We start from the raw sequence: 18,960 nt of genomic DNA, 5'->3' as shown, positions 1-18,960 counted from the left end.
TTGTAAAAAGATTTAGTTAAGATATTAAAGTAAAAAAAGAAAGAAAGATTGTACAGGTGACATTTTATCATTCAAAATATTAGAAAGAAAATAAAAACATTAATTAAAATCATGCTAAAAATATAAGATAACAAAAATTTAACATTATAAATATGAAGAAAAAGGAGATGATGAAAATTCTATAAATATTAAAAATATAATTGAAAAGAGTATTTGTAAAAATAAAATAAATAAAAAATAAGAGCTAAAATTTTTCATTAAACTTGTATGATATTTAGAAGTTTTAAATTCCCAACCAAAACCAAACATAACGTGAAAATTAAGTTTGAGAAAAACTTTGGTGTCATTTGCAATATGATCACTAAATTTTAATTTCTTGTAAAATAATCATAAAAATTTAAAATGTTTTACAATGAATCTGGTCACATTTAGAATTTTTCGACTTACATTCACTAGAACTCTTGTCGTGGTGATGACGTGGCAAATAGTGAAAGTCAAATGCTAAATGTACAAAATTGTCAATGAAAATGAGTCACATGACATAGCTCCATCCCCACCAAACCCATTCTCCTCCCCCCTCCTCTCTCTCTCTCTCTTATTGCCTGTGTCTGCTACCCTCCATTTGTCGTCGTTCACCTCCGTTGTCGCCGCCACTATTGTCGTTCGCTGCCACCATCATCAACGCTTTTGCTTCACCAACCGTTGTTTCACTCGCCAGTCTTGTCGGTCACCATCACTTTGTTACCGCCTCCGCCTTTGGTCACCCACTGCTTTGTCGTTGCCTTCAACTGTTTCGGTCACACATGGAGAAGAAAGATAAACGCCGTCGTTGTCAATGCTTATGCTTCACTCGTCGGTCACCACTGCTTCGTTGCTGCCTCCAATCACCCACTGCCTCCGACTACTTTGGTCATACATGGAGAAAAAAAATAGAGGAAGGAGAATGGGTTTGGTGGGGAGGGGGGGTCGTGCCACATGATGTATTTTTATTGACAGTTTTATACACTCAGTATTTGACTTTGATTGTTTGCCACATTATCGTCACTCCAACATCACGTCATCGCCACTCCAACACCACGCCATCATCGAGAGTTTTGGTGATTGCACGACAAAAAATCTTAAACATGACCAAATTACAAAATATTTTAAACTTTTATTATCACTTTATAAAAAGTTAAAGTTTACTAAACACGTTACCAAAGACACTAAAATTTAGTGACCTTTGATGTGACATAGAACTAAGTTACATAGAAATTGAAAAGAAGAGGCAGCCACTTTAACTGGTTTTGGGCTTATATATAATTTAAAGTTATAATTCAATTAGAATTTAAAATTATATTATAAGTACTTTAGGGTTATACCATGGGTTACATAATATATTATAAATGATAAAAATACCCCTCTCGCCTCACCTCACTGCGCCTCAGCATCTCATGCCGCCTCGCCTCAGTATCTTGTGCCGCCTCATCGCCTTGGGTGAAAGGTATTTTAGTCATGTACTCCACCGCTTCACGTCGCCTCACCATCTCATTTTATCACCTTGAATAAAAGGTATTTTAGACATTTTAACTACATTATGTAGGCCATGAAGTACCAATAGCATTTTCCTAGAATTTATTCATGCCAAGCTACTACATTCACACAGCAAGTTCACACGAATTTCATTGTGCTTATATTTAATGCGTATAATTCATGAGCTAGATTACCCTTGCTCAATAAATTTTTTAATAAACAACCAAAGGGTTAGTCACTATGAATTCTCACTGATGTCACCCCAAAAAATATAAAAACAGGGCACTGGGCACCTGTCCCCGCTCTGCTTTCATTCAGTATTCCTCAAAAGACGAATAGGTAAGAATCAGATGAAAGCTGAAACTGTTGAAAGTAAAAGGTGCAGTTTGATTCTAGTAACCTAACAATATCAGACATATTGACAAAGGCACAAGAATATCAATGACAATTTCGAGCATGTAAGTCAGTAACTCAGTTAGCCGACAAATTTTCATGATTCAGTTCAGAAGCTACGGAAGATGAAAAAATTGTTTCACTTAGGATGAAACAAGCTTGTAGCCTTGCAGCGCCGAGAAGGGTAAAAAAGAACAGAAGATTTTATCTAGCGATATTTTACAAAATATGGACAGTTACCTAGCACTGATACAACAGCCAGCTCATTCAACACCGACGCATCCTGTGTAGAAATTGTTTCATCCCGTGTCATCGTCGATGTTCCATCCTCTATGCGTACCAGTTAGTGTAGAAATTGCAACCACCAGCATTCCAGGATATACCCCCAAATACAAATGAACTGAGTCAGACAAAAGTGCTGGAGTTAGTGATGTTGAGAACTCATGCACGAAAGATGCAATCACGCCCTTTGCCTTGTTGAGTTTGTGCGGAATGGATGAGACGCGTCCTGATAGTTGTCGGGTTCGTCCTCTTCATCAGAGGATAGGTAGGATGATCCCATCCAGGACTTAAAACCTTCATTAACACGCCTCTCTACATCTGGCGTGACTTCTAATGGGTTTGCTTCTAACATTTCTAGCCCAAGATTCCGACCGGCAAAGTCACTTTCATCAAGAACTATTGCTGCTTTCCTTCTTAGGAGGAATGCAGTTCCCCCGTATAGAATGACCAATCCCCAAGACGCAACCTCATATGACCAAAACAAGGGCGATGAGCAGCTGCTCCCCAATGTGAGAAGGCTTGAGCCAAGAAAAATTGCCAGAAGGCCAAAAATGATGGCAAACACAACATTTAGAATGGACAAGCAGCGAACCCCACCTGCAAATTACACTGGAAGAATTATAGGCAGTTTTGGGCAAGTTAGATGAAAGCAAATTTTCATTTCACATGGGAACAGAGCAAGGGCCTGGTGCATGTATTGACGAAGCTCCACCGTTAGGAAGAATCCTCGATGACAATAGCAGTCTTAATTTTTTAAGATTGAGATTTTGCAAGCAAAAGAAAGAGGCATGTAACCACATAATGATGCTAATAGCGCCACAGGGCACATGAGCTGAAGAAACGGCATGGTCAATATAATCCAGTGGACCAACTGGATCAAACAAACAGAAAGCAAGAATCTAGTATTCTGTTTTTTGGAACTTAATGGTTAAAACTCCAAGCACTTCTATGGCATGATTGCATGGCATAGATTTGACAGAGTGCACATTCATAAACCAACTTTCTCTTGGCAATGAACAAGTTTAAGAAAGCACGAAATTTACAAGCTATATTCCCTTGGCTGCAATTTTTCCCTAAATCAATCTCAGTAGGTTCCACAACCACGTCATGTCAAGATAATAAAGGCTACCAATATAACACTGTTCTCTGACCTTTTTGTCCAGCCTGAAGATTACAAGAGAATCAAACAACCATCTAAAAAAAATTGTGTTCCGCAACTGTCACCTCTATATCCATAACCAGTAAAAGAGGTCAGAGGACAACACACATATGGATTATCAGCACACCAACAAATCCAACTCCTAATCCATTGCCAACCTCAAATCAACAGCTTAAGGAGATCTAATACCTCCTGCTGTCTAGCCACTGCTTAAGTACCCACACACACCCCCAACATGATAATCTTCTTCTATGTCTACATAATACAGGATGAGTAACAGATTAGCATTTTACACTTTTAATGACCACTTGTAGAATATCTCCCTCCCCCCACCCCCTTCTAGAATATGACCACTTATTCTCCCTCTCCCCTCATTCTCCTTCTCAACTCCTTTCCAACATGGAAATATCAAACATGTTCAATATCCACACCTCATCATGCCAAGCAAACTCAAGTATCCTAGAATGGCAAGTTCAATTAACATCCTTCAAAGTGCACATATACACTGGAACAAATATATGCGCCGAAAGAAGAAGGTTGAGGTAAGGTTACCCCATTGCCAAATCTTATAGAGCCTACTGTATGCAGGTCGCTTCCTGATAGGACTTAATTGTTTACATATTTTTATTTAATTTTTATCTTAACCTTATGCTAATTTTCCCACATAAATGTGTGTTTATATGGATTTTATATTATTTTAATCTTGTTTTGTAGGAATCCAGCAAAAGAAATAAATTCGAAGATTTGGGCGTAAAAAGAAATATATATATATTATAAAGTTAATTTTAAAATTAATATTATAAATTAAAAAATAAATAAATATTTTAAATAATTAATATTACTTCCCACAGGAACAACTTTGTTTCCTTATCTTATCAATTTGCTAAATTATTCCCACTCAAGCAACTAACTTGTATTGCATGAATATATATGTAGATATACATATTATTGTTGCTCTAAATTTGCTTCATTTTTTTTTCCCCTTACTTGCCAGCTTCATCCAGTTCGTGTAAGTATTTCAAACCTTTGGGCTTCCTTAATAAATGGGGCATCCCCAATGCAAGGGGCTTCATGCTTTGGGATAGTCAAAGGACCTTGTTTTTTTACACGGCCTTATCCTTACTTCATAAAGAGTTTATATCCACAACTTAAACCCATTATCTCCAATCACAAAGTGTTAGGATTAGGAGCTCTTAGGATCACTCAATTCATATGCCAATATGATTCACACCCTCACCCAAAATCAATCACAACAACAGAAATGAAAAACTGAATTGAAAACAGAATTAAAGATTAAGGAAAGAGACAACCAAACCACAAAAGGAGACAAGGATTTTATCCTGGTTCAGGCCGCGGAAATGACCCTACATCCAGCCTTTGTCCGAGAGCAATTCCACTAGAAATCCAATCAAGAATCAGTAAAAAAAACCCTCCCACTCTTCTCGAGTACACTGCACTTTTCCGAGATTACAAAGTGCCCTCTATACAAGTCTTTCCTTATCCTCTCAGATTACAGCACATAACCTCTTGTTTACAGAATTGGGAAAAAATGATCAGTTAGACTGACTGCCCGCCTATGCCTTCTGATTTATAAAGAATTTGGGCGGAAAATACAAGGGTGTTTAAAACCAACACAAAGTCTATACTACACTTACATAACCGTTTTAATTATAACTAACCTAACTAACTCATTGTCGGTTATATCGCCAATCTAACTAAACGGCTTCTTCTGATTCTTCTTAATCTTCTAGAATGTACTCAATGCAAAACTTCAACACAAAGGAACAACCCTGCCATTGTTACTAAGGTTGTTTCCTCAATAAATGCCTGGTCTTTATTTCCTCCTCCATGAGTAGGCATGCAACAACAATCACAAGCCTTAGTTATAATAAGTGAGGCTCTCCAACCATCTTCATAAATATACATAAAGCAAACACAATTACATATTTCAGCTGAGTTTTACTGCTCATTCTGTGTTCTTGGGTGATACTTCATGGTACCTTTCCTAATACAAATTATTTTAGTTATTTGCAAGAAAACATCATAACTCTGCTCTCTCAACAATTTTACAATTGAAGTTACAGAATGAGGGATGAGAATTCCTTTAGAGAGTCAACGATCTGTAAAATCATTAGATCATTTAACATGGATTCTGAACATAATAATTGGCGAGCTAAAATCTAAGAGACTAACCTCGTCTAGTGGAATTAAGGATTTAACACGGATTCTAAACATAATAATTGGCAAGCTAAAATCTAAGTAACTAACCTTGTCTAGTGGAATAAAGACTCAGTGTTGTTATCATTTATCATTAAAAAAAATGCAGCTACAATATATTATCCTCATTGAGGGAGTAAAAAGCTGTAAAATAACTCAAATAATACAACGGCTGTTGCAGTAACAAAGACCATAATTATCTTAAAATTAAGTTAAGCCATTATATATGCTGAGGGAGTTAAAAAGAAATTGAAAGACCAATGGCTCTTGAAGTATGAAAGACCGTGATTGTCTTCAAATTAAGGGAAGAAATGGATTTCAACAATACCTACTGGTAAAAAGCATGCACATGTAGGCTTTGTTCAGTCCGGTTGACATATATTTCAGCTAAAATCCATAGGGATAACATAAAGACCGCAATGTGAGGTCCAACAGGAAAAATAACAAAATAATAACATATGTCTACCACTTCATTCTGAAAAATGAACAAATTTGATACCAACATGGAGCTTAAGTAAAAGCAAGCATTTCTTGTTACAGGCCATCAGCACTTGGCACGGAACATGCCCACATGATTTAAAAACTATAATAATAAAGAAACAAACCAAGCATTAAAGATTTTGTAAACATACCCCTCTTTGATGCACAATAGTTATTCTCTACAACCTGTAAACACCAATGTCTTGTTGGAGCCGTATATGCAACAATAATCCCTGAAGCATAGTGAAAGACCATGTAAAATGGAAGCCAGGAGCATAACCAACACAAAGAACACCATGATGATTACATATTATTTATCTGTATTCAGATAAACAACATAAAATGTGATAAACATTCTTACATTACAGAATTAATTGGCAGAGATCTCAAATATATTAGCCCAAGGTATAACAGTTTGGTTTGAGCATAAGATTCTGTACATCAAATGCTGCTTTAATGAGAGCCAAACCAAGCCAAAATCATGCTGCAAGTTTCTCTTGGTAGATAGGCATTAGCCCTAACCACCTGATTCAAGTACATAAATTTGGTCTCTCTTATCAACTCCATCCAAACCACATCCAGAGTTAGTCCAAAGCATTTGGCCCATTATTAAAATTGAATGCATGTCTTTTATGTTCCTTCTTGTACTTTTGGCACTTTAACCTAAATTTTTCACTCCTCACTAGATTCTTCATACATATTTCATTCCAAAAGTAATATAACCAACAGACTGTAAAAAATTATACCACAAATGAGTCATTCAAACAAGAGAATAATCTAATGAGATTAATACCAAATGTGGAATCAATAATAGAACAATATCAGCCTCCAAGATCATGTGCAATCCAAGACTGACAGCTTGAAATCACCATGACTTCCTTTGAATTTTTCAGCTGCCCATCTTCCAGAAAATACAATACCATCTTAATTGTTTGGTTTTGGAGTCTATGTATATGTATGCAGACATATGCATATATGCATCACTGATGGGTGGCATCTTCAAGGCTTTCAGGTTACAGATCCATTAAAAGTCCCATAGAGCGAGCTAGAGTGGGTAGGCATGCAATGAGACAGAGGAGGTGGGATTGGAATGAATTCTTTGGGGCAAAGTGGGTTAAGGATGACCCTAACCCGTACTTTTCCCACTGCAACCCCCATCCAGTGTATACGAAATCATTTCAGTTACATGTTCTTGTATTGTAGTTTTTTGACCAAGTTGTCACTTCCATTTCTAACACCTTCACCTCTCCATGTAACATTCAAAATATTGTGTTCTAAGTAAAGCATGTCTTTATGCAATGGTGTATCCTAAAATCTTAATGGTGGTAATGAAAAAAATGTCATAAAAACACTCGTTCGGGCAATTTGCTCGCATCACAGCCAGATTGATGCTGAATGAATAATAACTCCATTTCTAACAGTAGCAACAACCGTATGAAATAATCAACATTCAACAGAAAGGTTTACTGTGGCCGAACCTGCTAAAAGATAAACCACCGAGACAACGAAAACCAACGTAGAAGGAACGAATACAACCATCCAGTAGTAGTCCACAGTTTCTTGATCCGTAAGGTAAAACGCTCTGGGGAAAAGATCCGAATCCCCAGCGGTGCCGGCCGCGCTAACGTTAATCGACAGCGGCTGGAGCCGCAAATCGGCGCAGAACGGCCGCTTCCCGCCGTCGGCTCGAAACACTATACTCAAGCTAATCCAAGTGGAGACGGCAATCGCAAGCGAAACAAACGCCAAACCGCATAGCAACAAAGGCCTCTGCAGGCGAAGCCACGCCCGGTCCTCCTCCCGAAGGCTCTGGTACTCGTGCTTCGGCATGAACGCCTGCCGGAGCGCATCGCCGAGGATCGCCATTGCTGGGACCCAAGACCCCTAGAGCTCCCACGGCCGAATCTCTAGGGCTTCGGAGATTGGTGGGTTTGGTGGAATCCTCAATTGTGGTGGGTTGCTGGAAGGAGAGATCGATCGATCGAAGCGCGAGCTAGGGTTTCAAAATGCGAGGTACGTTTGGAAGACCTACTCACTAATCTTGGATGTGATGTGTTATAGTTGATGAACTCTGGTGTTTGCTTTGTTGAGTTGGGTAAGCTGGTAAAAGTTTGTTTGTTGCTTCCTCCCTCATTCATTCTCTCCCTTTCACGCAACGGTTTATAAGCCGATCTATGTGTTGATGATTCATTTTAAAAAAAAAAAAACTTTTAATTTTTTTCAAATAAAATAAAATACTATTTTAATGTTTACTAAGTGTATAAATATATTTATTTATCAGTGTTTTAATATGATGATGATGATGATGATTCTAACTTTTAAACGAAACAAATGAACTTTTATATTTTTTAAAGTTACAATTTACAAAATCTCTTTTATCTTTTAATTTTTTAAGATCTATAGCCATTAGTTTAAGTGGGCGTCGAGTAGGCAGTTTGTCTCATTTTGTATTGTATTGTGACTCAAGACTCACTAGTAGTACAATAGTACTTGCTTATTCTTTTGGCAACGAATGTCTGTCAATTCACCATCTGTGCAAATGTTAGTCAATCATATGTCACTTACCTTGTTTTTTTTGCTTATTTTGGAATTATGTAACTGTTTTGTATACATTCCTAACATTTGTGTTTTTTCATAGTTCATCATTCATTATATAATTTATGAATTTATGTATGAGAATGATAAAAAAAAATCATCGTGTATAATTTTAAGTTTATAAATCAATCATGCTTTTATTTAAAAAAATAAATTATATTTTAAAGTCTTCTAATTTATCATTTTCATAAATGCTTATTTGTGATTTATTTTTTAATATTTTAAATCTATATATATATATATTTTTTATAACCCAGGTTTCGAGATTTGCCTGACTAATCATGGGGACGAGCGGCCTTCCTCCAATTTATCTGTGAAATAAACTCAAATGCGGTATCAGTCTATACACACAAAATAAAATATTCAGTTCATACCTTCATATAGAACAAATATCACTATAATGATTTAATTCTTAATACTTTTAATTAAACATATTTTATCACTGAGCCATGTCCGTGGGGGTTACGTATTTTTAATATATTTATAAATAGGTTTAAAAAAAAATTATAAGAGAAAAATACTTAAAAAACGAATCACTCAAGTTCATTTGTACAAAAATAAGTGAAATTTAAAATAATTATTATATTGTATTTAATATACACTATTAATTAATATATTATAATGTATTAATTAATTAGGATATGTTAAGTACGCTTTTATCCCCGTGTGTTTAGCACAATATCAAGAGAACATTAACACAATATTAAGTCAAATCTACAGAACATAGTTGCCAATTTGAACGCAGAAGAGCACTAGCCGATCCATTCCATGGCTTCTATCTCATCTCTCACTGAACTCATCTCCCATACCTCCTGTACTTCTCGGAGATCGCCTGATAACTCTCCCAATTCGAACGCTTTCCCGCGAAATCTCTCCTTTTCTGGAGTTAGGTCTCAGTTCTTCCGCCTTGGGGTCGCTGGACGGGCACCGAGACTATCAAGCGTCATCAGGAATTCAAATCAAAGTGAACCTCTGGTGGGTAAGTCGTTAACAATTTAGGCTCGTTTCATTTGTGAGCTGATGAAGAACTGTACGTCTTGATCGTGCCTTTGATCACTAAGTTACGTTTCAATCAGTGCATGTAATTGTCCACACAAGTTCTTCCGCGTCTTCTTCTATGGTAAATGCCAGTCTAGATAATTTAGCTCTCGTCAATCTTCCTTTCGTTTTATTTGAAAGGCTTGGTTAAAGGGAACTGGAAAAGGAAGGGAGGGTCAAAGCAAGAAATGAATTTTGTTTGGCTGGGTTGGAAAATGGAAGAAAATGATTAGACATTGCCCATTTATTTTAGTCATGTGAGAAGAAATTTTAGTAGAGGTTTATGTGAGGACAACGGATGGTATGGAACAAGTATCTAGTAAAACAGGTAGAGAAAGACCAAGAAAAATTTGGTAAGAGATACTTAGGTGTGATACAATGGCCTTAGAGAAGATAAGGTAATAAATAGAAATGTCTGACAGCTGATTGCACAGTGGAATAAGGGCTTGATATGTTGCTGTTGTGTTGTTGTTTCCATGTTTAGTCACTTGCTGGGAAACCTTGAGCAATCTTAAATCTAAACCATATCCAAAATTTTTAAGATGATTGCTTTTTGGAGTTTGTTGGTACTCTACTTTGCAATTTTTTGTTATTCTAATTTTTTTTTTCTATTTGCGAGTATGCTATTTTGGATTTGACATGACTAAAATTTGTCTTTGTATTGGCAGAATCTACTCAAATATTTGATGTCCCAATTTTTTCTTGCTCGGAGGTACACTCTCCCTTATCTATCTATCTACGGGTTATATTACATGTTATATTTTACTAATATATGTATATATTTGCTAGGGTAGCTTGTATGAGCAAAATGTGTTGATATTAAAATTGAGTAAGAAATTATATGTATGTTAGTACTTGAGAATTAAAATTTAATTAGTCTGTATAATTGTTTGTCAATAAATTAGACAATGATCTTTTTGTCAATACAAAATGATAGATTTTTATTATAACATAAAGAAACTTTTTGGAATTCAAAAGTTTGACATGACTTCACACACCAAACTTACCTCTTAAATTTTAATATAATCACATAAATAAAAAAGACAGTAGATTAGAAAAATGAGTTCTTAGTTAATAAAAGGATAATAGTAGTTGTTAATAGCATTTTTTAAACTTAGAAGTTTGACCGAGCTTCACATATTAAACTTTTCTCCTAACTTTTAATAATTGTGTAGAAAAGGAGTACTAATCCATGTATAGAGATATATGCATGCAACATTCAAAGATGCTTCCAAGCTTTTTGGCTTTTAAATTATTTGATGGATACATCACTTATGTTGGCACAACAGGGAAAAAAATAAGAGAAAGATAACTTCTATTCAAACCTAGACTATGAGTAGAGGTCAGATGTATCAATTATTAGATTCTTACATCCTGCATAGTCAACTATATGCTTTATACAGTGCTTATACCTGCTAGAATTCTGTTTTCTGAAAAACAGAAATTGAAGTACGAAACTTTGAGCTTCTGAACTGTATCCTTTGACCAGTACCAGTACAAACCAAGTGGTTCAGTTATGCTTTTCTTTTTAACTCTGTTCCTGTTTTTATAAAGGCAATTGACAGGCTAAAAACTATTCGAGAAAGTCATAAAGGCAAGCAGCAATTTTTGGCTATGTACTCTAGTGTTTATGGTGGAATTACAACAGATCCAGCAGTTATGATGATTCCCATGGATGACCACATGGTTCACAGAGGGCATGGTGTCTTTGATACTGCCGCAATATTTGATGGGTTAGTGAGACATTTTGTAAAAACATATTTGAACGATGCAATCTCTTTTAATATATTATGCATGGATATCTCTCATGATAAATTGTAACTTGCGGACTTCATGGCATTCATTTCTGTTAAGAAGCTCAAATGTTTGTAATCATTCTTATATATCGAAACTTCTTATCTAAAAAGACCCCATACCAAAACAAGGATGGAACATTTTATATAACTTTATGCATGCTTTCCTAGAATAAAGAGAAAGTGTCCATTTCTCAGTCAAACGTTAGGTTCTCTGATCTCCTTTACTTGATCTAGGTTTTTTTTTTTTTCTTGTTTATTTCTTGACCTAGGTTATAACTGGAGAGGTTATATAAACAGAAACAATCTTTTTTGTCAATGGTATCATTTTCCTCATTACTTTTCTTATTTATGTTACTGCTGTTTGAACCTAGTTTTCCTCCCATTCACAATAACCTTAATGTATCTGTTTGATACTTTCTTTTCTGAATTTTTCATGAAATGTCTGCTGTGTGCTTACAAATTTGTGTAGAGAGAGTGAGAACTGTGGCTTAACTTGATTAAGAAATTGTGGGCAGTGGATTTGGGGGGTTAAGAAATGGACAATTCTGTCGATAATTCCTAATTCTCAAGTTAAATGCTAACAAATGTTATTACATGCCATTTACATTACAGGTATCTATATGAGTTGGATCAACACCTGGACCGGATCATAAGGTCTGCATCAATGGCCAAAATAAGCCTTCCTTTTGATAGGGAAAGCATAAGAAGGATACTTATCCAAACCGTGAGTGCTTCAAAATGTAGAAAAGGATCACTGAGATACTGGCTTTCAGCGGGTCTGGGTGATTTCCAACTGTCCCCATCTGGATGTCATGAATCTGCCCTTTATGCCATTGTAATTCAAGATCAATCACCACCTGATCAGAAAGGTTTGAAAGTAGTAACTTCATCTATTCCAATTAAGCCCCCACTATTTGCCACCGTGAAGAGTGTGAATTACCTTCCAAACGTGCTTTCAAAAATGGAAGCGGAAGAAAATGGGGGTTATGCAGCAATTTGGTTGGACGATGAAGGATATGTTGCTGAAGGGCCAAACATGAATGTGGCATTTGTTACCAAGGAGAAGGAACTCGTGATGCCCCACTTTGACAAAATTCTTAGTGGGTGCACAGCCAGGAGAGTTTTGGTCCTAGCAGAGGACCTCGTGAAGGAAGGGAAGCTCAAGGGAATAAGGGTAAGAAATGTGACTGTGGAGGAAGGGAAAAGCTCGGATGAGATGATGCTAATTGGTAGTGGAGTTCTTGTTCGTTCTGTGTTGCAATGGGATGCCCAGATCATTGGAGATGGTAAGAATTCATTGCTTTCTCTTGTTATTCATGATGTGGAACAATCAATTTGACCTAGATTTTCATGATTTGATGCATAATTTTAGATGTTTGAAATCATCATTGACCTTTTAGTTCCTCTTGAAAGAGAGTTGGAATTCTTTATACCTTTCCCTTCCACCGGTAGAGAGTTATAATTTTTCTCTCTTGTTATTCATGATTAACAAATTTGACATAGATCTACATGCTGTGATTCTCATTATGGATCTTTCACTTCCACTGGGAGAGAGTTCAATTGAACTCATTGCTCTCTGTCATTTTTCTTGGTGTGAAACAATCATTTTAATCCAGATTTACATGCTGTTACATATGCAAGTGCATTATGGATCCCCATGGAATAATCTTCTAATTAAGACCATTCAAATCTAAATTCTCTGTATTGGTTTCCAAAACTCTCTCCAGATTTGTTGATCAAAAGGACTGGCCATTATTTGCACAACGAATCCATTGGTATTCTCTCTCCCAGGATTGCAGTGTTTTGCCGCCTAGGACACTTATTACAATATATCTCCCCTAAGATGTATCTTTGACAGGCTGTCAGATACCATTTTTACAATGATCCAATATTAACTCTTGAAGTTCTACCGTTCCAATCCTAGTTTTGTTATCTTAGCGACATTGTCATACTCCATTTTACAAAGACGATTGTTTGGAAGTACGATGTGTGTTCACTGTGGCTAGGATATATGACAATGACAATTTGCACTGACTATCTGTTTTTCTTGTAGGCAGAGAAGGCCCCGTGACCCGGGCTCTCCTAAACCTCATTTTGGAGGACATGAAATCTGGTCCCCGTACAGTTCGAGTTCCAGTACCGTATCGAGACACTTAGCTCTCTTGATGTATTCTCAGCGTACGATGAGGCTTCAACAAGCTCGAAAACTCTGCCCGATGCTTGCACGTGTAAGTGGAAGTCTCGGTTCACAAATTTCTGTAATTTAGCTGCTCTTTTGCAGCATGAATAAGTAGAGTTTTCCCATTACTGTATGTCAGTTGCCTACCAACATAATGAATGACCTGTTTGTGATGATGGAACAAAGATTTAAACTGCGCGCCAATGCAGCTGATAGCAAATATTTCTATGTCAAAATTCCACTTCTGGGTGTTAAATCTCTTGACCAATCATACATTATTCGTGAAAACACTCTACAATCAATCAGAATGCATGTTTGAGGGCCTCTTTCTAGCTTTGTTTGGCGGAATCTAACTTAATGGACTAATCAATCATCTCCTGTAGTTTTAGCCAAGCGTTGTTCTAATCTTAATAACCCTAAAAAATAAAGATAAAATCATTTTTTACAAGATCACAATAACTTGTATTAAGATATTTTAATCATATGAAAATAATAGCATTAGAGACTCGTGAGGGATTTAACAATAATTTTCAGAATTATAATCTATGTTATTGATGCGATCATCTAAATGAAATCTTAATATGTTACATTGTTGTATACGAATTCCGAAACTCTACATAAAATATAACAACAACATATTTAGTCTTTATCTCATTATGTGAGGTCGGCTACATGAATTCTAGACTTTCATGTATTTTTGTCTTTTGTCATATTTTCATTTAAATTCATACACTTCATATCAAACTTTAATGTCTCTCCCAAAGTCTTTTTTGATCTGCCTCTACTTCTTTTTTTTTGACTAATTGTTCCATTTCATTAACTATCTTCACATGAGCGTCTCTTGATCTTCTTTTCACATGATCAAACCATCTTAGTCTAATCTCTCTCATATTCTCCTCGATTGGCACTACTTCTATCTTATTACAAATAATCTTATTTCTAATTTTATATTTTTTTGTATGTCCGCATATCCATCTTAGCATCCTCATCTCTGCTACGCTCATTTTTTACTCATACTGGTATTTGACTGTCCAACATTCTGAGTCATGCAACGAAACTGGTTTTATAACTGTCTTATAAAATTTTTCTTTCAGTTTTAATGGGATTTTACCATCACATAATACCCTCTGATGCATTTCTCTATTTTAGCCAATTTGCCTTAATTCTATACGTGACATCTTTGTGAATTTCTCAATCTTTTTGAATCACTGATCTCAAATATCGAAAATAGTATTTTATTTGTATGATTTGGTCTTCCAATTTTATTATAACATCCTCAACTCTTGCATTCTCACTAAATTTACATTCCATATATTATGTTTTCTTTCTACTTAATTTAAATCCCTTAGATTCTAAATTGTTTCTCCACAACTCAATGTTAGTGTTCACTCTCTCTTTTGTTTTATCCACCAATATTATGTCATCTATAAATAGCATACATCATGACACCTCTGTCTGAATGTGTTTAGTGGGTTCATCTATTACTAAAGCAAATAAATTAGATTCAGTACAGAACCTTGATGTAGTCCTATTGTAATTTTAAACGGTTCAGTATCCTCTCCGCATGTTATGACCCTCGTCTCTGTACCATGATACATGTCCTTAAAGGCTTGTATATAGGATATTCAAACTCATTTCTTCTCTAAAATATTTTATAATACTTATTTAGGGACCCTATCATAGACATTTTTTATATCTATAAACACCATATGTAGGTCCTTTTGATGATCCCGATACCTTTTTATTAGGATTTTCAGTAGATATATAGCTTCTATTGTTAACCTACAAAGCATGAAACCAAACTGATTTTTTGATATGTCTATTACTTTTATGAATCTTTGCTCTATTACTCTTTCCCAAAGTTTCATGGTATGACTCATTAACTTAATTCCTCTGTAATTTTCACAGTTTTAAACATCTCAAAGTACTATTCCTCCACTAATCTGGCATATTTTTTTATTTAAGAATCACGTTAAATAAATTCGTTAGCTAGGAGATGTCCTATTCTCCCATGCATTTCCATGCTTCTATTGATATATTATCTAGTCTCACCGCCTTATGATTTTTCATATTTTTTAATACTTGTCTTATTTCTTTTGAACTTATCGATAAAATGTATAGTTCACGTTCCTTTTGGAGTTATTGAGATGTCCCAACCTAACTTTTGTGTCTCCATCATCATTGAATAATTTTGTGAAATACTCATTCCATCTCTTCTTAATCGCTCCCTCATTCACTAATACATTTTTATTTTCATTTTTTTATGCATTTCACTTGGTTTTGATCTCTTGTTTTTCTTTCTCTTACTTTAGTTAATTTATATATATATCCATTTCTCCATCTTTTGTATCAAGTCGTTTATATAGATTTTTATATGCTTTTGACATTGCTTCATTAATAGCTCTTTTTATTATTTTTTTTGTTTATTTATAATTTTTTAGGTTTTCTTTATTGTTGCACTAATATACAACCTTATAGTAACTTTTCTTATTTATATTTTTCAATTGTATCTCTTCATTTCACCATCAAAACTCTTTAAGGTTTTGAGCTCTATCATTTGTCGTACTTCTCAGGGCAATAGTCATTTCCCTCCACATTTGATTTGCTTGTCTTTCTCTATTCCATTCTCTTTTATCTCTTAATTTTTATTTAAAAATTAATTATTTATCTATTTTTAAATCCCACCACCTAATTCTTGAATTTTGTTTTATGTAATTTTTTCTCTTTCAATTTCTTACTTGAACACTAAGTACTAAAAATCTATATGTTGAGTAATTAAACACTCAATCGGTATCACCTTACAATCCCTACAATATTATCGATTCTCTTATCTCATGAGTAAGTAATATATTTTGGTGTTTCGTGTGACATTTGTATATGTGATTAAGTGTTCGTCCCATTTTTTAAACCTATTATTGGTTATGATGAGCTCATATGTCATATTAAAATCTAAAATAGACTTACCCTCATTATTAATTTCCCAAATTCATACTCTCCGTGTATCTCTCTATAGCAATTTTCGTCTCTACCCACGTGGCCATTTAAATCATCTCCTATAATCACTTTCTTTCTTCTTGGTATCATTTATATGAAGCCCTTTAGGTCCTCTCAAAATTTTACTTTTATCTCCTCACCTAAACCCACTTGTGGTGCATATGTACTAAAGATATTTATAGTTATTTTTCCTAGGCCAATCTCTACCATAATAATCCTATCCCTTATTCTCTTTTCATCAACTATCTCATCTACTAAGTTTTTATCCATAATAATTCCCACTTCATTTTTCGCTCGATCATTTTCTGTGTACCATATTTTATATATAGTTTATGATAAAGTTCTTACCTTTTTTCTCTACCCATCTCGTCTTTTGAAGGCACATAATATTAATCTTTCTCCTAATCATCACATATATCACTTCCATAGCTTTGCCTGTTAATATTCCTATGTTCCATGACCCAATAATTAATCTATGATTTTGATTTTGGTTTTGAATTTGATTTTGCTTTTAATTTTGAACCACTTTCTTTACTCGCATCTCGCATCCGTCTAAGTAAATGCAAGAACTCTTGCTCATTTATCACACTATATTCGGGTGTCGATGCAACAACCCTAACTCACTTGACACTACACGCAGATAGTGTAGTGCGTCATTATAAAGGGTTACGCTCTAACGATTTTTCATAGTTTGTCTATAGTTTATGTTTTGGATCCGACTACATTTTATGCTGGTTGTCGGATATCTAACACAATTCTTTTCCTTTATTCAGACTTAGAATCGAGAATAGATAACATCCCCAAGTGGCGTTAATTCCGAAACTTTACTTATTCAATATATATATATAATATAAAATTTCATAATCAGACTCTAATCCTCTTTGCATCTCCTGATTAATCGGCTGAGCGCACGGAGCTAGGAACAATTATCCATGGCTCCCACCCCACGCCACTCTTAGTAGTCTATAATAATAATAATAATAATGCAATTATTATGCAAGCGTTGAACCACACGTGACAGCCAAGATCTGGGATGGATTATTATCACCATACGTATGGCAATATAAGTATTAATTAGTAGTTGCATTCGCTAATCATAGATGCCATGCGTCTGGCTTTTCTTTTATGTTACCTAAACCGCTGCTTTGCAAAAAGTGATGCTCATTTGGCTCCATCCCCCCATCCCCAATTAAAATATTCCTTGTTTCTTATGCTTCAAAATTAACCCTGCCTTGTCTTTTTGTAGGCAGCTTTCTTCATCTGGCCGCAGGTTAATTATGTTCGTGTTTGGATCCTCACCCAATTAATCAGAAGATTAAATCTTAATCTTCTTATTTGGTGAACTCCAATTTTAAATTTTTATGATCTTTATTTCTTTTATATATGGCCGTGTCAACCGTGAGATTATTTATTTTAGGATGTATCTAAAGTCAAATGAAAATGGGAGACGCATGAAATAAAATTTATTCTTCTCATAAACTAAATTAGTCAACTTTCAATTTTTAGTTTTTATTTTAATTTTAAAAGATACAAAAATCAGCAACTTGTGTTGACCAAATATTATTTGTTTTAGTTTTGTTTATTTAGTCTTGTAGTCGCTCGAATATAATAATAAATTAATTAACTGAAAATATCATCACCAACTCGCTTAAATTCTACAAAAAATATAACAATCAGAGGGTATAGAGAAGACTCTGTGCAAACATTCCGATACTTAAATTAAACACTTGAGACTTTAAAACTTGAATGTTGTATTGAAACCAATATTAAAATCGTATATCTACTAGAATGAAGGCTCGTTAGGAGCATACAAATTTCTCAATTTTCCAAAAATTATGATTTTTTAGATAATATTTATTTTAATATTCACTATAATTATTATTCTTATGGATAATGTTTATCTTTACATTTTGAAATCTATTAGAATTAAGATATTTATGGATAACGTTTATCTTTTTCGCATAACTCTCAGATAAATTTTTAAATGTCAAAATTATCTTATTTGTATTTTGTCAAAAATTACATATTTTTAGTTTAAAAAGTTATTTTAACCTTTTAGTATTTTAATGAACTTTTGCGTATATATCAACTCTTTTTTTTTTATCTCTTAATTCTAAAAATACCCTTTTCCTTAAAAAAATAACTTTCTATAAGCATTTTCCAAACACAAGTAATTTTTTCGTTAAAATATACATAATTTTGTAATTTTAGGTAAATTCCCCGGCACAAATAACTCCATCGCTAAAATATAAAATAATTAATTAATTACTAAAAAGTTTATATTCAATTTAATTATTTACAAAGAAATAAGATGA

The 18,960-nt window shown here is 34.5% G+C and overlaps 2 protein-coding genes across 2 annotated transcripts; one reads left to right on the top strand and one right to left on the bottom strand.

The window, feature by feature from the left end:
- Positions 1-1,936: 1,936 nt before the first annotated feature.
- LOC127790435 (uncharacterized) lies at positions 1,937-8,158 on the bottom strand. The gene is made up of 3 exons (XM_052319959.1): positions 7,522-8,158; positions 6,196-6,276; positions 1,937-2,784 (listed from the first exon to the last, which is right to left on the bottom strand). The coding sequence occupies exons 1-3, from the start codon at positions 7,907-7,909 to the stop codon at positions 2,366-2,368; spliced, it is 888 nt and encodes a 295-aa protein (XP_052175919.1). The 5' UTR covers positions 7,910-8,158; the 3' UTR covers positions 1,937-2,365.
- Positions 8,159-9,341: 1,183 nt separating this feature from the next.
- LOC127795608 (D-amino-acid transaminase, chloroplastic) lies at positions 9,342-13,907 on the top strand. The gene is made up of 5 exons (XM_052327391.1): positions 9,342-9,617; positions 10,345-10,388; positions 11,231-11,409; positions 12,085-12,758; positions 13,526-13,907. The coding sequence occupies exons 1-5, from the start codon at positions 9,407-9,409 to the stop codon at positions 13,627-13,629; spliced, it is 1,212 nt and encodes a 403-aa protein (XP_052183351.1). The 5' UTR covers positions 9,342-9,406; the 3' UTR covers positions 13,630-13,907.
- Positions 13,908-18,960: the final 5,053 nt, after the last annotated feature.

Source organism: Diospyros lotus, chromosome 1 (genome assembly GCF_014633365.1).
Source record: "Diospyros lotus cultivar Yz01 chromosome 1, ASM1463336v1, whole genome shotgun sequence".
NCBI lineage: Eukaryota > Viridiplantae > Streptophyta > Magnoliopsida > Ericales > Ebenaceae > Diospyros > Diospyros lotus.
This window is presented reverse-complemented; position numbering and strand designations above follow the sequence as displayed.